General features: G+C 43.2%; 1 protein-coding gene across 1 annotated transcript in view; it reads left to right on the forward strand.

The window, feature by feature from the left end:
• The first annotated feature begins 1,057 nt into the window (after positions 1-1,057).
• The window catches only part of LOC125461416 (embryonic polyadenylate-binding protein A-like), a 51,120-nt gene continuing 33,311 nt past the window's right edge, over positions 1,058-18,866 (forward strand). The window contains exons 1-7 of the mRNA XM_048550169.2: positions 1,058-1,134; positions 4,594-4,811; positions 9,090-9,283; positions 11,250-11,365; positions 12,824-12,963; positions 17,114-17,208; positions 17,917-18,054. Coding sequence (XP_048406126.1) covers positions 4,619-4,811; positions 9,090-9,283; positions 11,250-11,365; positions 12,824-12,963; positions 17,114-17,208; positions 17,917-18,054 — 876 coding nt within the window. The 5' untranslated portion in view covers positions 1,058-1,134; positions 4,594-4,618. The remainder of the gene's footprint in view (positions 1,135-4,593; positions 4,812-9,089; positions 9,284-11,249; positions 11,366-12,823; positions 12,964-17,113; positions 17,209-17,916; positions 18,055-18,866) is intronic.

Consider the following 18,866-nt stretch of genomic DNA (forward strand, 5'->3'; position numbering starts at 1 on the left):
TAAATGGAATTATTGTTGTCCACAGTGTAAACTGAAAAATATTATGTCAGAATCCTTTCCATTTCCCTTTCTCTCAAGTTGTCTTCACAAAGAGTGGTAAAAGTGTGGAATTCTATCCCACAGAGGTAAGTTCTGATGAAAGGTCACTGACCTGAGATATTAATCCTATTTCTTTGTCTCCAGATGCTGCTCAGCATTTCTATTTCTATGGAGAAAAGAGAAAATGTCAGCTCAATTAATTTTTTTTTTTATATATTGCAAACTTAAGTTAGGTAAGAATTTGGAGCCACTGCAGTTGGATGGTATTAGACACAGATCACACCCATAGCTCATTGATTCATAGGACAGGCTGAAACGGGCTGTATGGACTCCTGCTGTTGCTGATGGTGTATATTGGTGATCATTGATCCCTATTGATGAGGTCAATCTTTGAGCTATTTACAGATTTTGTATGCTAATTTGTTGTTCTTCGAACCACTGTACGGCCTCTGACGAAAGGCGAAAGCTGGAGTTGAAATTCTGCCGTGGGACAAACTGAAACCCTTACCCAATATAACAAAAATCCTTTCCTGTTTCTGTTAAAGTGATCCTGTTTAACAACAGGTGCAAGTCGGTACTGCTCCAGTTGTGATGCTCCCCGTGTGGAATAACCCAGCCGGAGTTGACAGCCAGCCTTATGAGTAAAGGGTAGCGATAGGAGTACCATGTTACTGATCATTGCTGAAGCGTGTGTGGGTTGAGAATGAAGCATAAAATGATACACAAGTATTTGTGGCGCCTATACTTGTGTGTTAAATCATTCCTAACAGTCCAATTAAAAAGGAACCCATTTGGCTACCGGTTCAAGCACAACAATAACGTTATTGGAAACACAGTATCCCAGCAATCTGCCTGAAATTAACGAGTTTATTTAGCTGCCCCTTTGCCTCTAGCCCCACCCCTGCTCCACTTGCTGAGACTCCGGCCCTAGGGTTCTTTTCCACGGGAGGGAGTGCTACTGCTTTCATGGGGGCTGGGTTAAGAGTCAACTGCATTTGTATCAGATAAATGAAATATACTCTTATGTATTTTTATAAAAAGCAGAAATAGCGTCTTTAAAGTGAAACAGCAACAAGACGGCGTTTGATTATCGCGGTTGGTAAAATCTTTTTTTCTACTGACTTAATGTTTTAAGTACCAGTGGGAATGTCTGTTGGAAGCGTTTGAAATCCCCAAATTGGGTTGGTTGCAAACGAACGCTGGGAGCCTTTTGGGGTGACTGTTTGTCTCTGTGGGTCTCTCTGAAGGTAGATCACATTGACTTCCTCTCCCCACCCAATGTCGAATCAGGGAATTGGAGTAAAAGTTTCTTCAAGCCTCCCTGAGGCCTGCTTGAAACTCCTTGTCTTGAACAGAGTGATTTCGAGGGTCGGGAGGTTTGTTTCACAAACACACAGAATAATGCAGAAACTCAGCAGGTCTGGATGGAGAGAGAGAGAGAGAGAGAAATAGTTAGTTTCTAGTCCAGTGCGAAACAGGGGGTTTGTGTAACTTGATGTGATTACAATGGGCTCTTCATACATTCATTGGTGAGTAATTTAACAAGAAAGATTCTGACCCCTGAAAATTTCATTGGGAGTTGGGTCAAAGTTTAGTTTATCCCAGTAACTTTCCAATGGTGTTCACAGTAAGGTGACCAGAATAGTCTTGTACTTGGTGTTTACAGTAACATTCTCTCCTGTTCCAATAATCATTGTACCTCTACATTTGTGCATGCACAAAGCCGGCTTTGTCTTCTCTGTAAGTATCTTTTCACTTTTTTGCTTACTAAATGGAAGGTTAGGCTTCATTAGGTTTGAGCTAGTCAAATGACTGCCATTAGACTGAGATCCTCAACTCCATCCCTGGACTACATTCCAGCAAATATTCCCGGAGGTGAAAGTATTTTTCTGAAGAAGGGCCCAGACCCAAAACATCAGCTTTCCTGCTCCTCTCTGGCTGCTTGACCTGCTGTGTTCATCCAGCTCTACATCTTGTAATCTCAAAGTATATTGGGTATCTTTTGTGAAGAATTCAGTCCCTATTGTTTGGAGGGAAAGCAGAAACTGTCCTAGAGGGAGGCAGTGTAAGTTGATTGTGGAAGCAAGAGGGAATCTTCCTTCAGTCTACCTTCTAGGATTTATTGAAGTTTAACTGCATGGGTCCATTTCCAATGATATTGCCAATTCTGTATTGCAGTGGGTTCTGTTTGTGTAACAATGTCCATAAAATGCAGTACCTACTGCTCAGTCCAGGGTCTGCACTCAATTCTTTGACCATTGTGGCTGAATGGCTTAATTTTAGTATTTTTCTTTAGGAAGTGGTATTAATAGCCTGTACACTCTTCCAACAACTTGGAACGTCAAAGAATCTGTTAACAAAGATGGCTTTATGGGAAGGTAATACCACCATTGCCTGATCAGATCCCTCATTAGAGAGAGATAACTGATAGTTTAACCTGAGGGTCACCATGCCTTGGGAGGGGAGAGAATGAGAAAGACAGTGACCCAGCCAGTGCAGGAATTGAACCCAGTGTTGGTGTCTCAAATTATTTGCACAGCCAATTTTTTTTTCTATTCACTGCAATGTGAGCATAGCTGCCTTGCTCAGCATTTATTGCCTATCCTTAGTGTTTCCTTGAGAAGGTGGTGAGCTGCCGCCTTAAACCGATGCAGTTCGTATGCTGTGGGTTGACCCACAATGCTCTGAGGGAGGGAATTCCAGGATTTTGATACGGTGACACTGAAGAAACAGCAATATATTTCCAAGTCAGGATAGCGAGTGGCTTGCAGGAGTAGGGGGGGAAACTTGTAAGGGGTGGTGTCCCATGTATCTGCCCTTCCACTTCGAGATGTAAGTAGTTGTAGGTTTGGGAGGTGTTCTATAGGGACCCTTGGTAAATTTTGATAGACACAATTCTTTTTAACAGACTTTGAACAATGGTTATTTGTAAATGGGGAAATGATGCTCATTTTGTGCACAGCAAGCTTCGATATCTGTGTGGTGTTGATTGGGAAATGAGTATTGGCCGAGACGCTGAAGATAATGTCCTCTCTCTTCTCCAAAATACCTTTTCTGGGTCTTTCGTATTTGTCTGAAGGGGCGGGCTGGACCCTGGTTTAATGACCCATATGAAAGATGGCACCAATGCCAGTGTGGTACCCTCTATGGTGCTGGGATTTTTGTACTCAGCCTTGTGTGTGAGAGAATTCAAATGGAGCCTTATGCTTCACAGCTGAGTGTTAGCACTGAGCCCTGGCTGTATCACAATGCAATGGTTAGTGGTCAAATTGAAGCTGTTTTATCTTTAATGAATTTTCCCTTTAACTCTGGCAGTGTACTTTTCCTTCCCTGTATTCATCAAGCCTACGCTTCCAACAGCCCCCTCGTTACTTCACCCCCAGTGTGTGTTTCACTGCTCAGAGAAACAAATTCCTTCCAATTTTCTTTATCCCATCTGATGGGATGTAGTTATTAACTATTTGCCACAGTAACAAGCCCTACATAGTGAGAGTTTAGTGGTTGTTGAACTGTGGGGATATCATGACTAATCTTCTCACCTAGAGTCTCAGCCCTGTGGTCTGGTGAGGCGCTCTCATTCGAGAGAGACAATTGATGGTTTAATCTGAGGGCCGTCTTGGCTCAGGGGAGGTTGAGAAGAAGAGGGCTCCATGGTAACGTCAACCCGGGTGGGAATTGAACCCATGTTGGCATCACACTGCATCACAAGTCAGGCAACTGAGCCAAACCTATCGCTCCTTGCCAGCAGGGGAAGACACTGGAGGGGGGAGGTCAGCAGCAGGCCTCTGGATAGTGATCAGAAACAGCCTTTAGTATTAATTTTCTGTAATATGTGGCTGAAAAATTCTTATCCTTAAACAAAGCCACGTGCTGTGATTTTAACTTGTTCTTTATCTAAATACGGAGATAGGATATGGAGCAGAAGTAGCCCATCAAGTCTGCTCCACCATTCAACGAGAGCATGTCTGATCTGATAACCCTCACTTCTGCTTTCCTGCCTTTTCCCATAATCCATGATTCCCTTGCTGATTAAAAATCTATCTCACTCTTGAATATACTTGACCTAATCTTGACAGCCCTTTGCATTAAAGAATTCCATAGATTCCCTTCACCATAAGAAACTCCTCTTCATTTGTGTCCGAAATGGGTGACTCCTTACTCTGAGATGATATCCTCTGGATGTAGACTCTCTCACTAAGGGAAACAACCACGTCAAGCCCCCTAAGAATGCTTATTTCAAAATGTCCCTTTTCCTTCCCATGGGTACAGGCAGAACCTCCCTAACCCCTCAAGAAAATCCCTCAGATGTGGGATTAATCCAGCAAACCACCTCAGGACTGCTTCCAGCACCAGTTTACCTTTTAGGTAAGGGGACCAGATACAGTATTCCAGGGGTGAAACTGGAATTGATCTGGAGAGTAATGCTTAAACAGAGAGCAGCCTTGTCCCTGCACTGTCTGTAAAGCACAGTGTTGTTTGATAAATTTCCAACTCTCTCCAGCAATGGTTATATTGTTTATTGCTAATGCGAAACCACTTGATCTGTCTTTGTAGAATTGGACAGCTGCAGCCACCAGAAATGAACGCAGCTGGGCCTGGCTACCCGATTGCCTCGCTGTACGTTGGGGACCTGCACCCTGATGTCACTGAGGCAATGTTGTATGAGAAGTTCTCTCCTGCTGGGCCCATCATGTCTATCCGAGTTTGTCGAGACGTTGTCACCCGACGATCCCTGGGCTACGCTTACATCAACTTCCAGCAACCTGCCGACGGTGAGTGGGGCAAATGAGGGCTTTGTCTTTGCTAAAATTCCTTATGGAGTGCATACCAAGGAGTGATGGCCCTTCCAAATTCATCCTGGTTACTTACAGAATCCACAAATAATGGACACATTTAATCATGAGAGATGTGTAGGAACTGGCCTTCAGGCCTACTTTGCCAGTTTGGACCGTAACAATCCATTTCATGTTCCCTTGATTAATTGGTAAAACATAGGAGCTTTGGCGTAGGCCATTCAGCCCCTTGTTCTTACTGTGTCATTCAATAGATCCAGGCTGTGTCAGTATCATATTAATAGCTAGAAATCTATCAATGTTTGCATTTCCGGAATGAGGGGTACTAGTAGTGCAAATGACCTGCTGTTATGTAGTGCCTTTCGCAGCTTCAGGAACTTCCCAACATGCAAAGCAGAAAATAGTTTTGCAGTTTGGGGTCATTCTCGTATAAAGAAATGCAGTTAATTTGTGCACAGCATGCTGCCACGATAGCAGCAACCTTTTCTTTTGCTATGACCTGGTGGGAATAGTGTGCTGAAAATTGAGCTCTGCTTTTCCCAGAGCTTATCACAAATGGGTAAATGACCAATTGTGTCACTAAGATGGTGAATTTGTCTGACTGGTCACTATTTCAGATAAAATAAACTTTTTAAATTCGCTCATGAGATGTGGGCATTGCTGGCCTGCCAGCATTTATTGCCTTTCAAGAGGTGATGGTGAGCTGCTGCCTTGAACCTCTGCAGTCCCTGGGGGGTAGCTAGATCCACAATGTTGTGGGAGAGGGAATTCCAGGATTTGACGCAGTGACAGGAAGGGGCAGTGATAATTCCCACCAGGGGATGCAGCGTGGTTTGGTTCCCATGTACCTACTGGCCTCATCCATTTTGTTTTTGTTTCTGACTTCCAGCACCTGCAGCGCTTTTTTTGTTTCTTTATTCGTGTTCTCAAATCCCCTCGCAATGAAAGCAATATATTATGTGCCCTTCCGATTGCTTGCTGCTGCTACATTCTTGTTTTTAATGATTACTCAATAATAATAGCCAAGGTCCTTCACACTGCCAATATTTTGGCTTTGCTTTTTTTCCCACTAAAGTGGATAATCTCATAGTTACTCACATTATATTCCATCTGCCATGTTGTAGCCCTTTCACTTAGCCAGGCTAAGTCCTCTTGATACTGCTTTCCATGTTCCTCTCGACATGTGTTCTACTCAGTCTGTCATCAGTAAATTGGAGAATATAGTAATTGGTGCCCACGTCCAAAATATTTATATCGATTGTAATTTGCTGTGGACCATGCAGTGTTCCTTGTGGTACATTGAATAACAACCTGCCATTTTGAAAATAATCTGTTTAATCCCCCTTTAATTTATCTGACCAATTCTCAATCCGTTTGAGTATATTTTGCCCCTCCCATATTATCTAATTTTATTTACTAGTGTGGGAGCTTATCAAAAGTTTCTGAAAATCCAAAGGCACAATATCCACTGGTTCTCCTTTATCAATCCTACATGTAATATCCTTAAAAAAAACTTCAAGGTTTTTCAAACATCATTTCTGTTACATATAGCCATGTTGACTCCTCCCAATTTAACCATTCTTTTCTAAATGTTCAGTTATCACAAAGTTTGCAGAAGATACAACATATTCCTTACTGATGTCAAACAAACAGTTTTGTACTTGAGAGATAACAAGGTGCAGAACTGGATGAACATAGGCCGAGCAGCAGGAAAGCTGACAATTCGAGCCTAGACCTTTTTCTGAAGAAGGGTCTAGGCCCAAGACGTCAGCCTTCCTGCTCCTCTGAAGTTGCTTGGCCTGCTGTCTTCATCCAGCTGTGCACCTTGTTGTCTGATTCTCTGGCATCTGCAGTTCCTACTAGCTCTGTACTTCACATTGCTACTCTTCCTCACTTTGTAAATGATGGAGTTATATTTGCCTATTTCCAGTCAGTGGGGCCTCAGCGAACATTTAAAGTAGTTTTTACAGTCTACCTTTATGTTCCTCACTAATTTGTGTTCATATTCTTTCTTTGAATCCGTTTTGAGATCCTTCTTTGGGTTCTAAATTATTTCCCATCCTCAGCTTTGGTATTTCTTTTCCAGGCGTCCTGATAAGCCACTTCCTTTGATCTACTAGAATCTTTAACTACTTTGGTTAACACCATGGCTTTGTCTCACCTCGGATGGTTTGGCATGAACATAGAACATGGAAAAGCACAGCACAGTACAGGCCCTTTGGCCCACAATGTTGTGCTGTGGAATAATCCTAATCCAAAAATAAAATAACCTAACCTACATTCCCCTCAATTCACTGCTGTTCATGTGCATGTCTAGCAGTCGCTTAAATTGTCCAGCAGTCACTTAAATTAAAATAAGAGGGACTATGGGATGAATGAAGTAATTCTTTGACAGTGAGGGCAGACGATGCTCATTTTAAATAAATTCACATTTTAGTTTCTCCAAGTGGGAGCTTGTTGTACACGAGAAAAAGAATAGCAACCAGCTACTATAAAGTAATGGTTGCACATAGTTGAGGGCATTTTAAAGACTCACTCTATTACAGAAAGAAATGAGAAGATTCCGAGTCAACAAGATGGTAGAAATCTCCAGATATGAAGCTCAACTCCAGACTCTGTCTGGAGTAACAGAGGAAGGCCTCAATAAGTTCCTGTCAGCTCTGTTTGAACAGAGAGATCCTATTTCCCCCCACCTTTTCTCTGTATCTCTGCAAATCTTACCCTCCAACTGCTTGTCCAACTCTTTTAGCCAATCACTTTGAAACATTGTCCTCCAATTTTTGACCCTTCACCAATGCGAGTGATTTTTCTCACTGCTCTGTGATGCCCTTGTGATTTTGAACATCTCTATTCTATTGAAAGAGCAAGGGCTACATGCCAGAAGGTGGATAAAGGATATAGACAAGGTAGCTATGTGGAGATATTTCTTCCTTTTTCCACACCCCTGCCCTTTAGTGAAATGAGTTCAAAGGTGAAAGTTCATTCAGATTATGGTAAGATTGAGAGAAGTTAAGAGAAGGGTTTTGGCCCAGGAGTGATAGAAATGAAAACATAGCACAAAAGGATACGGGCCAAGTCCTGGAAAATGGGATTAAAATAGATGGACATTTGATGAAGAGAACAACACAATGGGCTGAAAGACCTCTTTCCATGCTGTAAAAGATCAATGACTGTCAGACTATTATCTTTTTTCTGGAGATAATACATCTGAAGTCAAGGAAAATATAATCATCAATTACTTTTAAGACTGAGAATCTTGATTAACAGAGGAGCCGGAGATTATTCAGGGTAGTGAGAAATATGGAGTTGAGGTCATAATTATTGACTGGCAGAGTAGCTTTGAGGGGCTGAATGGGCTATTATCTTCATAGAATCCCTGCAGTGTGGAAACAGGCCCTTTGGCCCAACGGGTCCACTCTGCCCCTCAGAGCATCCCATTCAGACCCATCCCCTATAACCCATCTAACCCACACATCCCTGAACACTGTGGGGCAATTTACCATGGCCAATCCACCTAACCTTCATGTCTTTGGACTGTGGGAGGAAACTGGAGCACCCGGAGGAGACCCACGCAGACACGGGGAAAATGTCTGTGTGGAGTTTGAACCGTCACCTGATGCTGGAATCGAACCTGGGTTCCTGGCACTGTGAGGCAGCAGTGCTAACCACTGAGAAACCATGCTGCCCTTCACCTACTACTGCCCCTAACTGAAAGAAAGGGTGGGTGAAAATAAACTCTTCCCATTGCTTGTGGATTCTAGAACCAGGACATATAGTTTTAAAACTTAGGGCCAGACCATTCAGGAGAGATGTTAGGAAGCCCTTCTACACACATAAGGAGGTAGATGTTTGGAACACTCTTCCACAGATAACATTAGATGCTGGTTCAGTTGTTAGTTTTAAATCTGAGATGTATATTTTAAGCAAAGGTATTAAGGGATATGGGCCAAAGGCAGGTATGCAGAGCTAGGCCACAGATCAGCCATAATCTCATTGAATGGCAGAACAAGCTCAAGGGGCTGAAAGGCCTATTCCTGTTCCGATGTTTGAGGCCACAGGGAGTATGGTGTAGGGGAGTTTTGAGATTATTTTTGTCGTTCTAGTAAAGAGCCAGTGCAGGGTTGATGAGCTGACTGATCAATTCGGTTGTCAGATTCTAAATAGCCCTTGTGTTAAGTCTCAGCGTTAATGTTCATGTTGAGGAAGATATTGGAAGTATTCTACAAGGACAATAACTTCTCCTCCATGTCTCTCCAGCCGAGCGTGCCCTCGACACTATGAACTTTGAGGTGATTAAGGGCCGCCCTGTACGTATCATGTGGTCTCAGCGGGATCCTTCTCTGCGCAAATCGGGAGTGGGAAACATTTTCATCAAAAACCTGGATGAGTCCATTGACAACAAGGCTTTGTACGATACCTTCTCTGCTTTTGGGAACATTCTGTCCTGCAAGGTAAGATACTGGGTGATGACTGTGACAGCAGCATCGCCTCCCCATGCAGGGCTGCCATCCAGAGAATCATAGAGACCATATCCCTCTAAACCCTTCCTATTCATGTACCCATCCAGATGCCTCTTAAATGTCGCAATGCTTGAAGATGAAACTTTGCCTCGATATGCTGAGAAGCACTTGCATTTCTATAATGCCTCGTGACTGCAGGGCATCCCAAATGTTCTGTGTGAGCCATAGGAGTTAGTTTGGCTACTAGGCCATGCACAGCAAGATCCTGCAAGCAGGAATATGGTAATGACCTCTCTTATGACCGGCCTTTTAAGTACCTCAAGCCATGAGGGGAGAACTTCCCTGTTCTCCTTAGAAAAGAGCTACTGCAATTATTTTGGATTACCTGAATGGTTAGGCAGAGCCTTGGTTTTAAGCTGTTCCCTGGAAGACAGCAGCTCAGACTATGCAGCCCTTCCCTGGGACTGTCAGGAACTTGTGATCTTGTATCTGGATCCATCCCGGTCTGACTGGGCAATGCTTCTACTTCCTGTTGTCCAACACAAAACGTGACGAGCCTGAAATGCGAGCTTGGCTGCAGTGGCGTAGCCAGTCACATAGACAGACGCACGTGTGATGTACAGTGAGCCACCTGCCAGGATTTGGTGCCTGATAGAGGGAAGCGGCCACGGTGATAAATTTTGACTTGGTGCTAGTACTGCTGGTTAGTATTTCACAGGTCTGGGTGAGGCTTGGTTTACCTGTGTTCAAATCCTGCTGTGGGAGTTAAAATTTCGCTACAAAATTGAGGTGCGTAGATGGGCGGAAGCATTTTTACAGAAGGCAGCGCCTGGAAATGTGGAGGCAGATTCAATTCAGGCATTCATTGCGAATGAAAATAGTGTGCGGGGATGAGCGATAATGCAGGAGATTGGCACGTGGTCATGATGTTCAGTCAATGAGCTGGTGCAGGCACGTTGGGCTGAAAACAGTTGTGAACGTCATGTGCAAACACCACATGTGTACGTGAGTACCAAGATCACAGGTTACTTAAGTGCAGTTAGCCACATCCCAAATTCCTCTATTGGTAATAATTTTAGCAATTAACACTCACTGGTGTGAGTAATTGTGGGGACTAGTATGCCTGGGACTGTCCTGGAGTAGAAAACCAGTCGAGTAATTGAGTGTGGCCACTAACTAGAGGGCGAGAAGTGTCCCTATTACCCAGTGAAGGTCAATAACTTAGGGAACTTGCAGCTACAGACATCCCAACATTATAAATGCAATTGATCAAGTTGATCAGTGATATTCCCTCATGGGATGTGGGTACCACTGGTTAAGCCCACAATACTTGCCCAGAGGGCAGTTGAGTCATTCACACTGCAGTGGGTCTGGAGTCACATGTAGGCTGACTAGGTAAGGATGGCAGATTTCCTTCCCTAATGGACATGAGTGAATCCGGATTAGTTGTTAACACAATTAACAATGGTTTCACGGTCATCCAGATTTAATTCCAAACTCTCTCTGAATTCGGTTTCCACAATGGTGGGATTCAAAATTGGATCCCCAGAACATTAGCTGCATTTCTGGGTTAATAGTCTAGTGATAATACCACGAAGCCATCTCCTCTCCAGTAAAAGTACACCTGTTTTTGGGTGGTGGGGGGGGGGGGGGAAGCGAAGTGAAGGGGTGTTGTTTTTGTGGGGGCATTGGAAACAATAAAATTAAGAGACGAGAAAACAGAAATTGATGGAAAAACTCAGCAGGTCCAGCAGCAGGTATGGAGAGAAAACCGTTAACGTTTTGGGTCCAGTGAACCACCTCCAGATAAGATTGAGCATTTATCCAATGTTTATTTGTGCCCACTGGATGGAATTCTGGATGCATTAAGGATAACAATTCAAACAGCGACAGAGAGAGATGGTGTACCAAGGAATACACTTTACTTTCTTGACTTGTAAAAACTTTCTCTGTGCAGGTTGTCAGTGATGAGAGCGGATCAAAAGGATATGGTTTTGTACACTTTGAAACACAGGAGGCTGCTACCCGTGCAATTGAGACGATGAACGGAATGTTACTGAACGATCGAAAAGTGTAAGTCTGGGACAGGCTGAACAAAGTGTGCTTCGTTGATCCTGCTCACTTTAAAAACATAAACCGTAGGTTGTCACTTACTAGTGCTGTGCCTTGACGGTTTCAACACGGTGCTGTTCTCACTGCCCTTGGAGGTGTTGACCTTGCAGAGATGTTAAGAATGGGCTGATGTAATTGGTTTTAAACAAATGCACATGTTGGTGAATGTGTACCTAAAGTGCTCTTTATTTTCAAACAACATAAGTTGGGTATTTTATGCACTTCTGGATAGGAACATCAGCTCGGTGAAAGAGAGGCTCACGTGTGATACTGTTTGAGGTACAGTGAGTTCAATAATTGCTTTTTTTAAAAAGTTATGTTCTATCTTGAAGATTCACTTGCCTCTCCTCATCAGCTCAGAGCAGACCTGCCACACTTGCAGCAATTCCTAATTTGGGTCCAAATTTCTAATGTTTGCTCTTTAAATTAGATATTAATCTTTTGACTGAGACCAAGGGTGATATAAACGTGTCTTATGAACCTAGAGTGAAAGAGATTTTTAGGTTTCATGACTTCTTGTTACAAGTTGAAGTTTTTCTATCCAGTAGACATTTCCACCTCCATCCCCGTGACCCCCAATCCCTCCGATCCGTTGGTGGGCCGTTAGCACTTTACCAAACTCTGTCCAGATGCGTTACATCTCCATTTTGAGATCGACCTTGCTGTTGGAAACACAGCAGCTAATCTGAGCACAGCAAGATCCCACAAGCTGCCGTGTGATGAACAGTGTGTTCAAATTCTGTTTGAATGAGGAAAGAATATTGACCATGATGTGGGGTAAAAATTCCCTTGTGGCTTAGTGGGAGGTTGCATAAACTCATTGTGCGTTTGTGAGGAAGTTGAATTAATTTAACCCCAACCCTGCTGCTCCTTAGCTTCTCCTTTTTTTGGCCTGAATTTGTTCTCCAGTTGCTGAGTCTAGAATCTCCTTGGGTTGTCTACCTTACTTTGAGGTCTTTTCAGGGCTAAGCTCATGGCAATATCCCAATGGTTTTGGAGGGGGTTTGGGTGGGTGTGGAGCAGGAATGGTGCAGCGAAGAACCACCCCTAGTCATGGTCTTCAGCTATCTCATTCTAGCCAATGTTCAGGTGGACCATCATTCAGCACACACAGGCTCTTACTGATGCCTCCCCATGAACTGTGTGGCAAACTTGCCTTGATTGAAAAGAACGTTGGAGTTCTGTGCTCAGAAAGCAGTGATGTACAGGGTCAATCATGTCAGTGAGGTGCAAAACAGGAATCAAGTTTAAAATGGCTGTCCTTCTGGATTGTTATTTTCATCGGGAGTTGTTCCTTGAAAAAATGCTGAAGCTTTGCCGTCATCAACAAGAGGGGCGTATTTTTTTGATCTCTTCCCTCTGTCCCCTGCCTGCTGCTGTTTGCCTGAGATTAATTTTGGGTATTTGTGTTTGCAAAAGATTTGTAGGTCACTTCAAATCCCATAAAGATCGAGAAGCTGAATTTGGAAGTAAAGTTTTGGAATACACCAACCTTTATATCAAGAATTTTGGAGAAGATATGAATACTGCCAGACTGAGAGAGATCTTCAATGCATTCGGTTAGTTTGAGTTCTTTTTGCAAAACCAGAGCAGCTTTAAAAACCCCTTGTGATACTTGCACAACTGTTTTGAGGTGACAGTGACCCAGTCAATGAGCAGTGGGTAACGTAAGGCTGGATGGTGAGGCAGTTTTCTGGGGTTTTTTTTGGGGGGGGGCAGGGAATTGTGTTTTGATTAAGACTGTGTATCCAGGTTTGAATTCAGCAAGTGTTCTGTAAGGATGTCTTCTTTCAACGAGCACGATTTGTATTAATAAAGCATCTTTTGTGCTCCTAAGACGCTGCTTGGCCTGCTGTGTTCATCCAGCTCCACACCTTGTTTTCTCAGATTCTCCAGCATCTGCAGTTCCTATTATCTATGATACCTTTTTAATGTAGTGTGATAACCCAAGGCATTTTACAGGACTATAATAAAGCTAAGTAAGACACCAAACTGCATAAGGCACATTAGGTCAGATGCCCAAAAGCTTGTTCAGATGTAGCTTTTTTTAAAGAAGTGTTTAAAAGGAAGACGATGAGGGGGGAGAGGTCATAGAATCAAACAGCACAAAAACAGGCCCTTTGGCCCTGTTCATCCATACTGACCAGGCTCTTAAACTTAAACTAGTCCCATCTGCCTGCATTTCGCCTATATCTGTTGAATCTTTTCTTATTCATGTACTTGTACAAATGTCTTTTAAATGTTGTAACTGTACTTGCCTCTAACATTTCCTCTGGCAGCTTGTTCCATACACATACTGCCTTTGGGTCTCATTTTAAATCTTTCCCTCTCTCTCTCCAGTTTTGAGCTCTCCATCCCAGGAGGGGAACGTTGGCTATTCACCTTATCTATGCTCCTCATGATTTTATAAACCGCTCAATGTAGGGAGGGAATTCCAGATATTAGAGACAAAGGAGCTGAAGCTGCCATTGGTGGAGTGCACAGGAGGTCACAATTAAATAGTGCAGCTATCTGTGTTGGAGGAAATTAGGAATGGAGAGGGGCAAGGCTGTGGTGGAATGAAAAACATAGCACGTAAGAACATGAGTAGATGATTTGGTCCATCAAGCCCACTTCATTGTCTAATTCTTTAACCTTTAAAAGCGTACCCTTTTATTCATTAGGATGTGGGCATCACTCACCGGGCACAGCCCTAGTTGCCCTAAAGGTGGAGATGGTAACAGCTGCCTTGAAGTGCAGCAGTTGATGTGCAGCTCCCACTGCCCTGATGCTTTCGGTCACTGAAAACGTATTTCTTTCTTAAATATATGGTCAGCGTTTGGCCCCAGAGCCTTCAGTAGAGAGAATTCCACATGTTCGTCACCCTCTGAGTGAAGACATTTCTCTTTATCTCAGTCTTAAAAGGTCTACCCATATTGTCAGATTGTGACCCCTTGTTCTGGATCTTGCCCCCCCCCCCCCCCCATACCCTGCCCCCACATCCCTGCTTCTGTCTCTCCAGCCCTGTCAGAAATACATAGTTACAATGAGATCCCCCTCATTTTAACTCCAGTGACTCATTTGACTTGATCTCTCCTTGTACAAGTGACCTACCAACTCAGGAACCTGTCTTCACTGCACACCCTTGATAGCAAATATATCCTTTTGTAGGTGTGGAGACCACAACTCCACCCAATGCATCAGGTATAGTCTCACCAACACCCTGTACAGCTGCAAGGAAACATCCCAGCTTGTTTATTCAAAGATCCTTGCAAGATAAAACAGTGACAACGCTCAGTGTTTATTTTCATCCTTCATTTCACTCCAGTGGCTCTGAAGCTTCTCCGCAAGCTGCTGCTGCTGGGAGGAGCTGGATATTGTTATCTCCTACAGGGGTAGTACTTTGGAAATCAAACCCTGCTTTTCCCAGAGTTATCTCAAACATTAAAGATTTTATACATTTCCTAATGTGCTGTCGTCTTAAACCCAGTTTAATAGAAAGCATGGGCCAGGCTTCCATACTTAACAAAGATTACTATCTATTACAAATAGATTTGAACTGCAAGTAAATAATTAACAAACTGTTGAACGTATAACTCCCAGTTAAAACTCTACTCCTCTTAAAACGCCATCTGTGTTGACAGAAAAGGGTGTATTGGGCAGAGGGAAAGATCAGAAAGACAGTTCAGTGACCTCTGTCCACAGAGCTCACTGAGGCGACCCTTTTGGCTGGTCAGACCTTGCTACTCCTCAATCATCCTTCAGATACTTTTCATTGCAAGAGGTACAGTGTGACTGGTTCATGTGTTATGAAGTCTCTGCTTTATTGGCTAAGAGCCACAGCTTGCAGTAACTGATGAGGGAAAACAAACTGACTTTCTTAAGGCTTGAAGTGTTTGCAGTATTCCAGCTGTGATCTAACTATAACTTGAATAATGTTAGCAAAACCTCCTACTTTTATATTCCATTCCCTTTGATATAATGGCCATTGTTTTCCCTATTTAACTGCTGAAACTGGATACTAGCTTATTGTAAGTTACTCTTTCTCTATCTCTCAATTCCAGTTACATTCACCTCCTGTATTCTTCCTGCCAAAGCACATGACCTCATTTCCCCACATTATATTCCATCTGTGAAGTTTTTGCGTACAGTTATCCCTATCTATATCCCTCTGCAGGGTTTGTCATCCTCACCATGCTTTCCTATCTGTCATCAGAAACTTTGAAATTCATTCTCTTTCCTTATCTATCACTTTAATATATATTGTAAATAATTGTAGTCCCAGCATTGATCCTGTGGCCCTGTAGTAGTTTCAGGTCACCATCCCAATAATGCCGCTTTGACCCCAAATCTGTCTTCTGTTGGCTAGCCAATCCCCCCTCTATGCCATTACAGTACACTCAACACTGTTAGCTCATAAATAGGCTAATCGGTACCTTATCAAATGCCCTTTGAGTCCACTTTATCTATCGGGGAGGCAGTGGTGCTGATTCCACTAGACGATTAATCCACCAACTCAGTGAATGTTCTGGCGACCAAGGTTCAAATTTTGCCACAGCAGATGGTGGGATTTGAATTAAATTTTTAAAGAAAATTTAAAATTAAGAATCTGATGATCGTGAAACCTTTTATTGACTGTTGGGAAAACCCATCTGGTTCACTAATATCCTTTAGGGAAGGAAACTGCCATCTTTACCTAGATTAGCCTACATGTGACTCCAGACCCACAGCAATGTGGTTGACTCATAACTAACCTCTGGGCAACAAATGCTGGCCTAGGCAGTGACACCTAGATCCTGTGAATGAATGAATGAATAAATAACTATCTTGCCTGTTACCACCTCCAAACTGTCTTGTAAAAAATTCAGGCATTATTTCTGTTTCACAAGATCATGCTGATTCTGTTTGATCATTCCATGTATTTCTACATGCTGTGAAAATTTATTTGCCAATTTACAGTAAGGTTAAGTTTCAAAAAGTTGTGCACAAAAGGAGATGGCCGCTCTCGCCTCTAGGAACACCACAATATTTAAATATATTGCACATAGTGATCCACACAAGGTGGTGTCTCAGTAAATTTATTCCACCTTCACATCAGGTAAATAGGAGCATTTGGCCCTCCGAGCCCTTTCCACTTTTCAACACGACTGTATATGATCTATCCCAACTCAACTCCACCTTCACAATTCTTCCCCACCCATTAATTCCCTTGTATCCAAACACCACATTCTGAGAATGCACAGCTTTCTGGGAACAAAATTCTGAACTTTGTGCCCCTTTCAGTGAAGAAGTTTGTTCTCCTGTCAGTTCCATTTAGTTCAGTTCTCTTTTTATTCTTCGAATATTTTCTAGGTTCCCTTCACAACCATGTATTGTGTTCTTACACCCATGCTGAAAATCACCTTAATGGTGGGAGTGAGGAGGAGAGGTTTGTATGTGAATTGGGAACAGAAGTAGGCCACTCAGCCCCTCCAGCCTACTGTGCCACTCAATAAGATCATCGGTGATCTGATTATTCTGCCGACTCCTGAAAACAACATTTTGCCCCGTCCTTTTAGGGAGGGTGTTCCAGGGATTGGGCTCCAGGGCACTGAAAGACACCCAAGATGAATGGTGAGCGAGCTGGTCAACGCATGCTTGGAGTTGGAGGTGGTCAGACAGGTTAACTTGGCCTGTTTAGTGTATCTGTGGTGTTAACCAGTCTTCAAGATTGTTTCCCTCTTTCTGAAGGAAAGACGCTGAGCGTTCGGGTGATGACTGATGAGAGAGGTCGGTCCAAGGGATTTGGCTTTGTTAACTTTGAAAAGCATGAAGATGCCCGCAAGGTGAGCATTTTAAGGAATTCTTCCCAGGTGACATTCAGGAACAGTGCATGGCTAAATGTCCTCATGCTTTGCGATATCCCTGGAACATTGTAACCAGGCCCCAGTGTAAATCTAGAAAGAATTGATGGTATATTGTGCCTGTTTGTGTACAAATGTCTCAAAATATGTTTCATTGTAAATGGCTTATTGCCTTTGCAAACTCTGGGCAGATCTGGCAGCATTAGTGGCGAGAGCAACGTCTAACATTTCTTCAGATGATTTTCTGCAATTGGATATAATGTTCCAGTAATTTTAAGAGCACAGGAGGTCATTGGCTCTTTGCCCAAGCTATTCAGTTGTCTACTGTCTCCCTCTTTCTCCCCAAGTAATCCTCCAATATCCTGTTGGACAGTTACTGTTGAACCTGGTTCTGCTGCGTTTTTGTGCAGCACGATGGAAACTTGATGGCTTTCTTTTAAATACAAATTCTGTTTAGGTGATCACTTCTGTAGTTGTACCTTCTGCTTGCTCACCCTCCTGCCAGTGGAGCTGACTGAGTTTAGCTGGCCACCGCATAGAATTGGCTTTGTATGTGCGACGAGTCTCGTGGAGGTTGAAACTTGGTCCGTGATGATATGGTCACAAGACGTGCTTTCTACATGAGTGTGTGTTGGGCCTAGTCACTTTCCAAAATACTCCCCAGCCGTCCATCTTTCCTCTTGTATTCAGGCAGTGGCTGAAATGAATGGGAAAGAGATCAACAGCCGGGCTGTGTACGTCGGCCGTGCTCAGAAGAAAATGGAACGACAGAGCGAGCTGAAGCGTAGGTTTGAGTTGATGAAGCAAGAGAGAAACAGCCGTTATCAGGTCAGTGTTGTCTGAGCTTGTGATTGACCTTCCTGCATCGTATTATCGCCCTTACTAACAGAACAGAATGATGCAGTCTCAGAAGGGAGGCTGTTTGGCCCATCCAGACTGTGCTGGCTCTTCTGAGTTGTCCAATTAATCCATATTGTGTTCTTTCCCCACATTTTATCTCTGCAAAGTATTTCCAAAAATCCACTCTTTGTGCTTCCCTTCCTGGCTTCACAACCAAGGACATAGCAAATTTGTCTTTCATTCAAGAGATGCAGTTGTCACTGGGTAGGCCAGAGTTTATTGCAGATACTGGGCAAGTAGGCAAGAGTCAGCCATTTTGCTGTAGGTCTGGAGTCACCTTTAAGTCAAGATAGGTAAGGGTGATAGTTTCGGAGATAATAGGAACTGCAGATGCTGGACAATTCGAGATACCCAGGTGTAGAGCTGGATGAACACAGCAGGCCAAGTAGCGGGTCTGGGCCCGAAACATCAGCCTTCCTGCTCCTATGATGCTGCTTGGCCTGCTGTATTCATCGAGCTCTACACCTTATTATCAAGGATGATAGCCTGCTTCCTTAAAAGATGTTAGTGAACCAGATGGGGTTTTTCCAAAGATCATTGTTAGACTCTTGAATTTACAGATCATCATCTGTAAATTCAAATTCCAGCATCTGCTTTGGTGGGATTTGAACTCTGGTCCCTTGACCATTATGTGGTCTTTGGTGTGAGATTAGCAATTAGTACCACAATGTTATTGCATCTCCTAGTTTTAATAAACACTTTTTTACTTTTAAATAAATGCAAAGCCTATGTCCTCTTTT

Source organism: Stegostoma tigrinum, chromosome 19 (genome assembly GCF_030684315.1).
Source record: "Stegostoma tigrinum isolate sSteTig4 chromosome 19, sSteTig4.hap1, whole genome shotgun sequence".
NCBI lineage: Eukaryota > Metazoa > Chordata > Chondrichthyes > Orectolobiformes > Stegostomatidae > Stegostoma > Stegostoma tigrinum.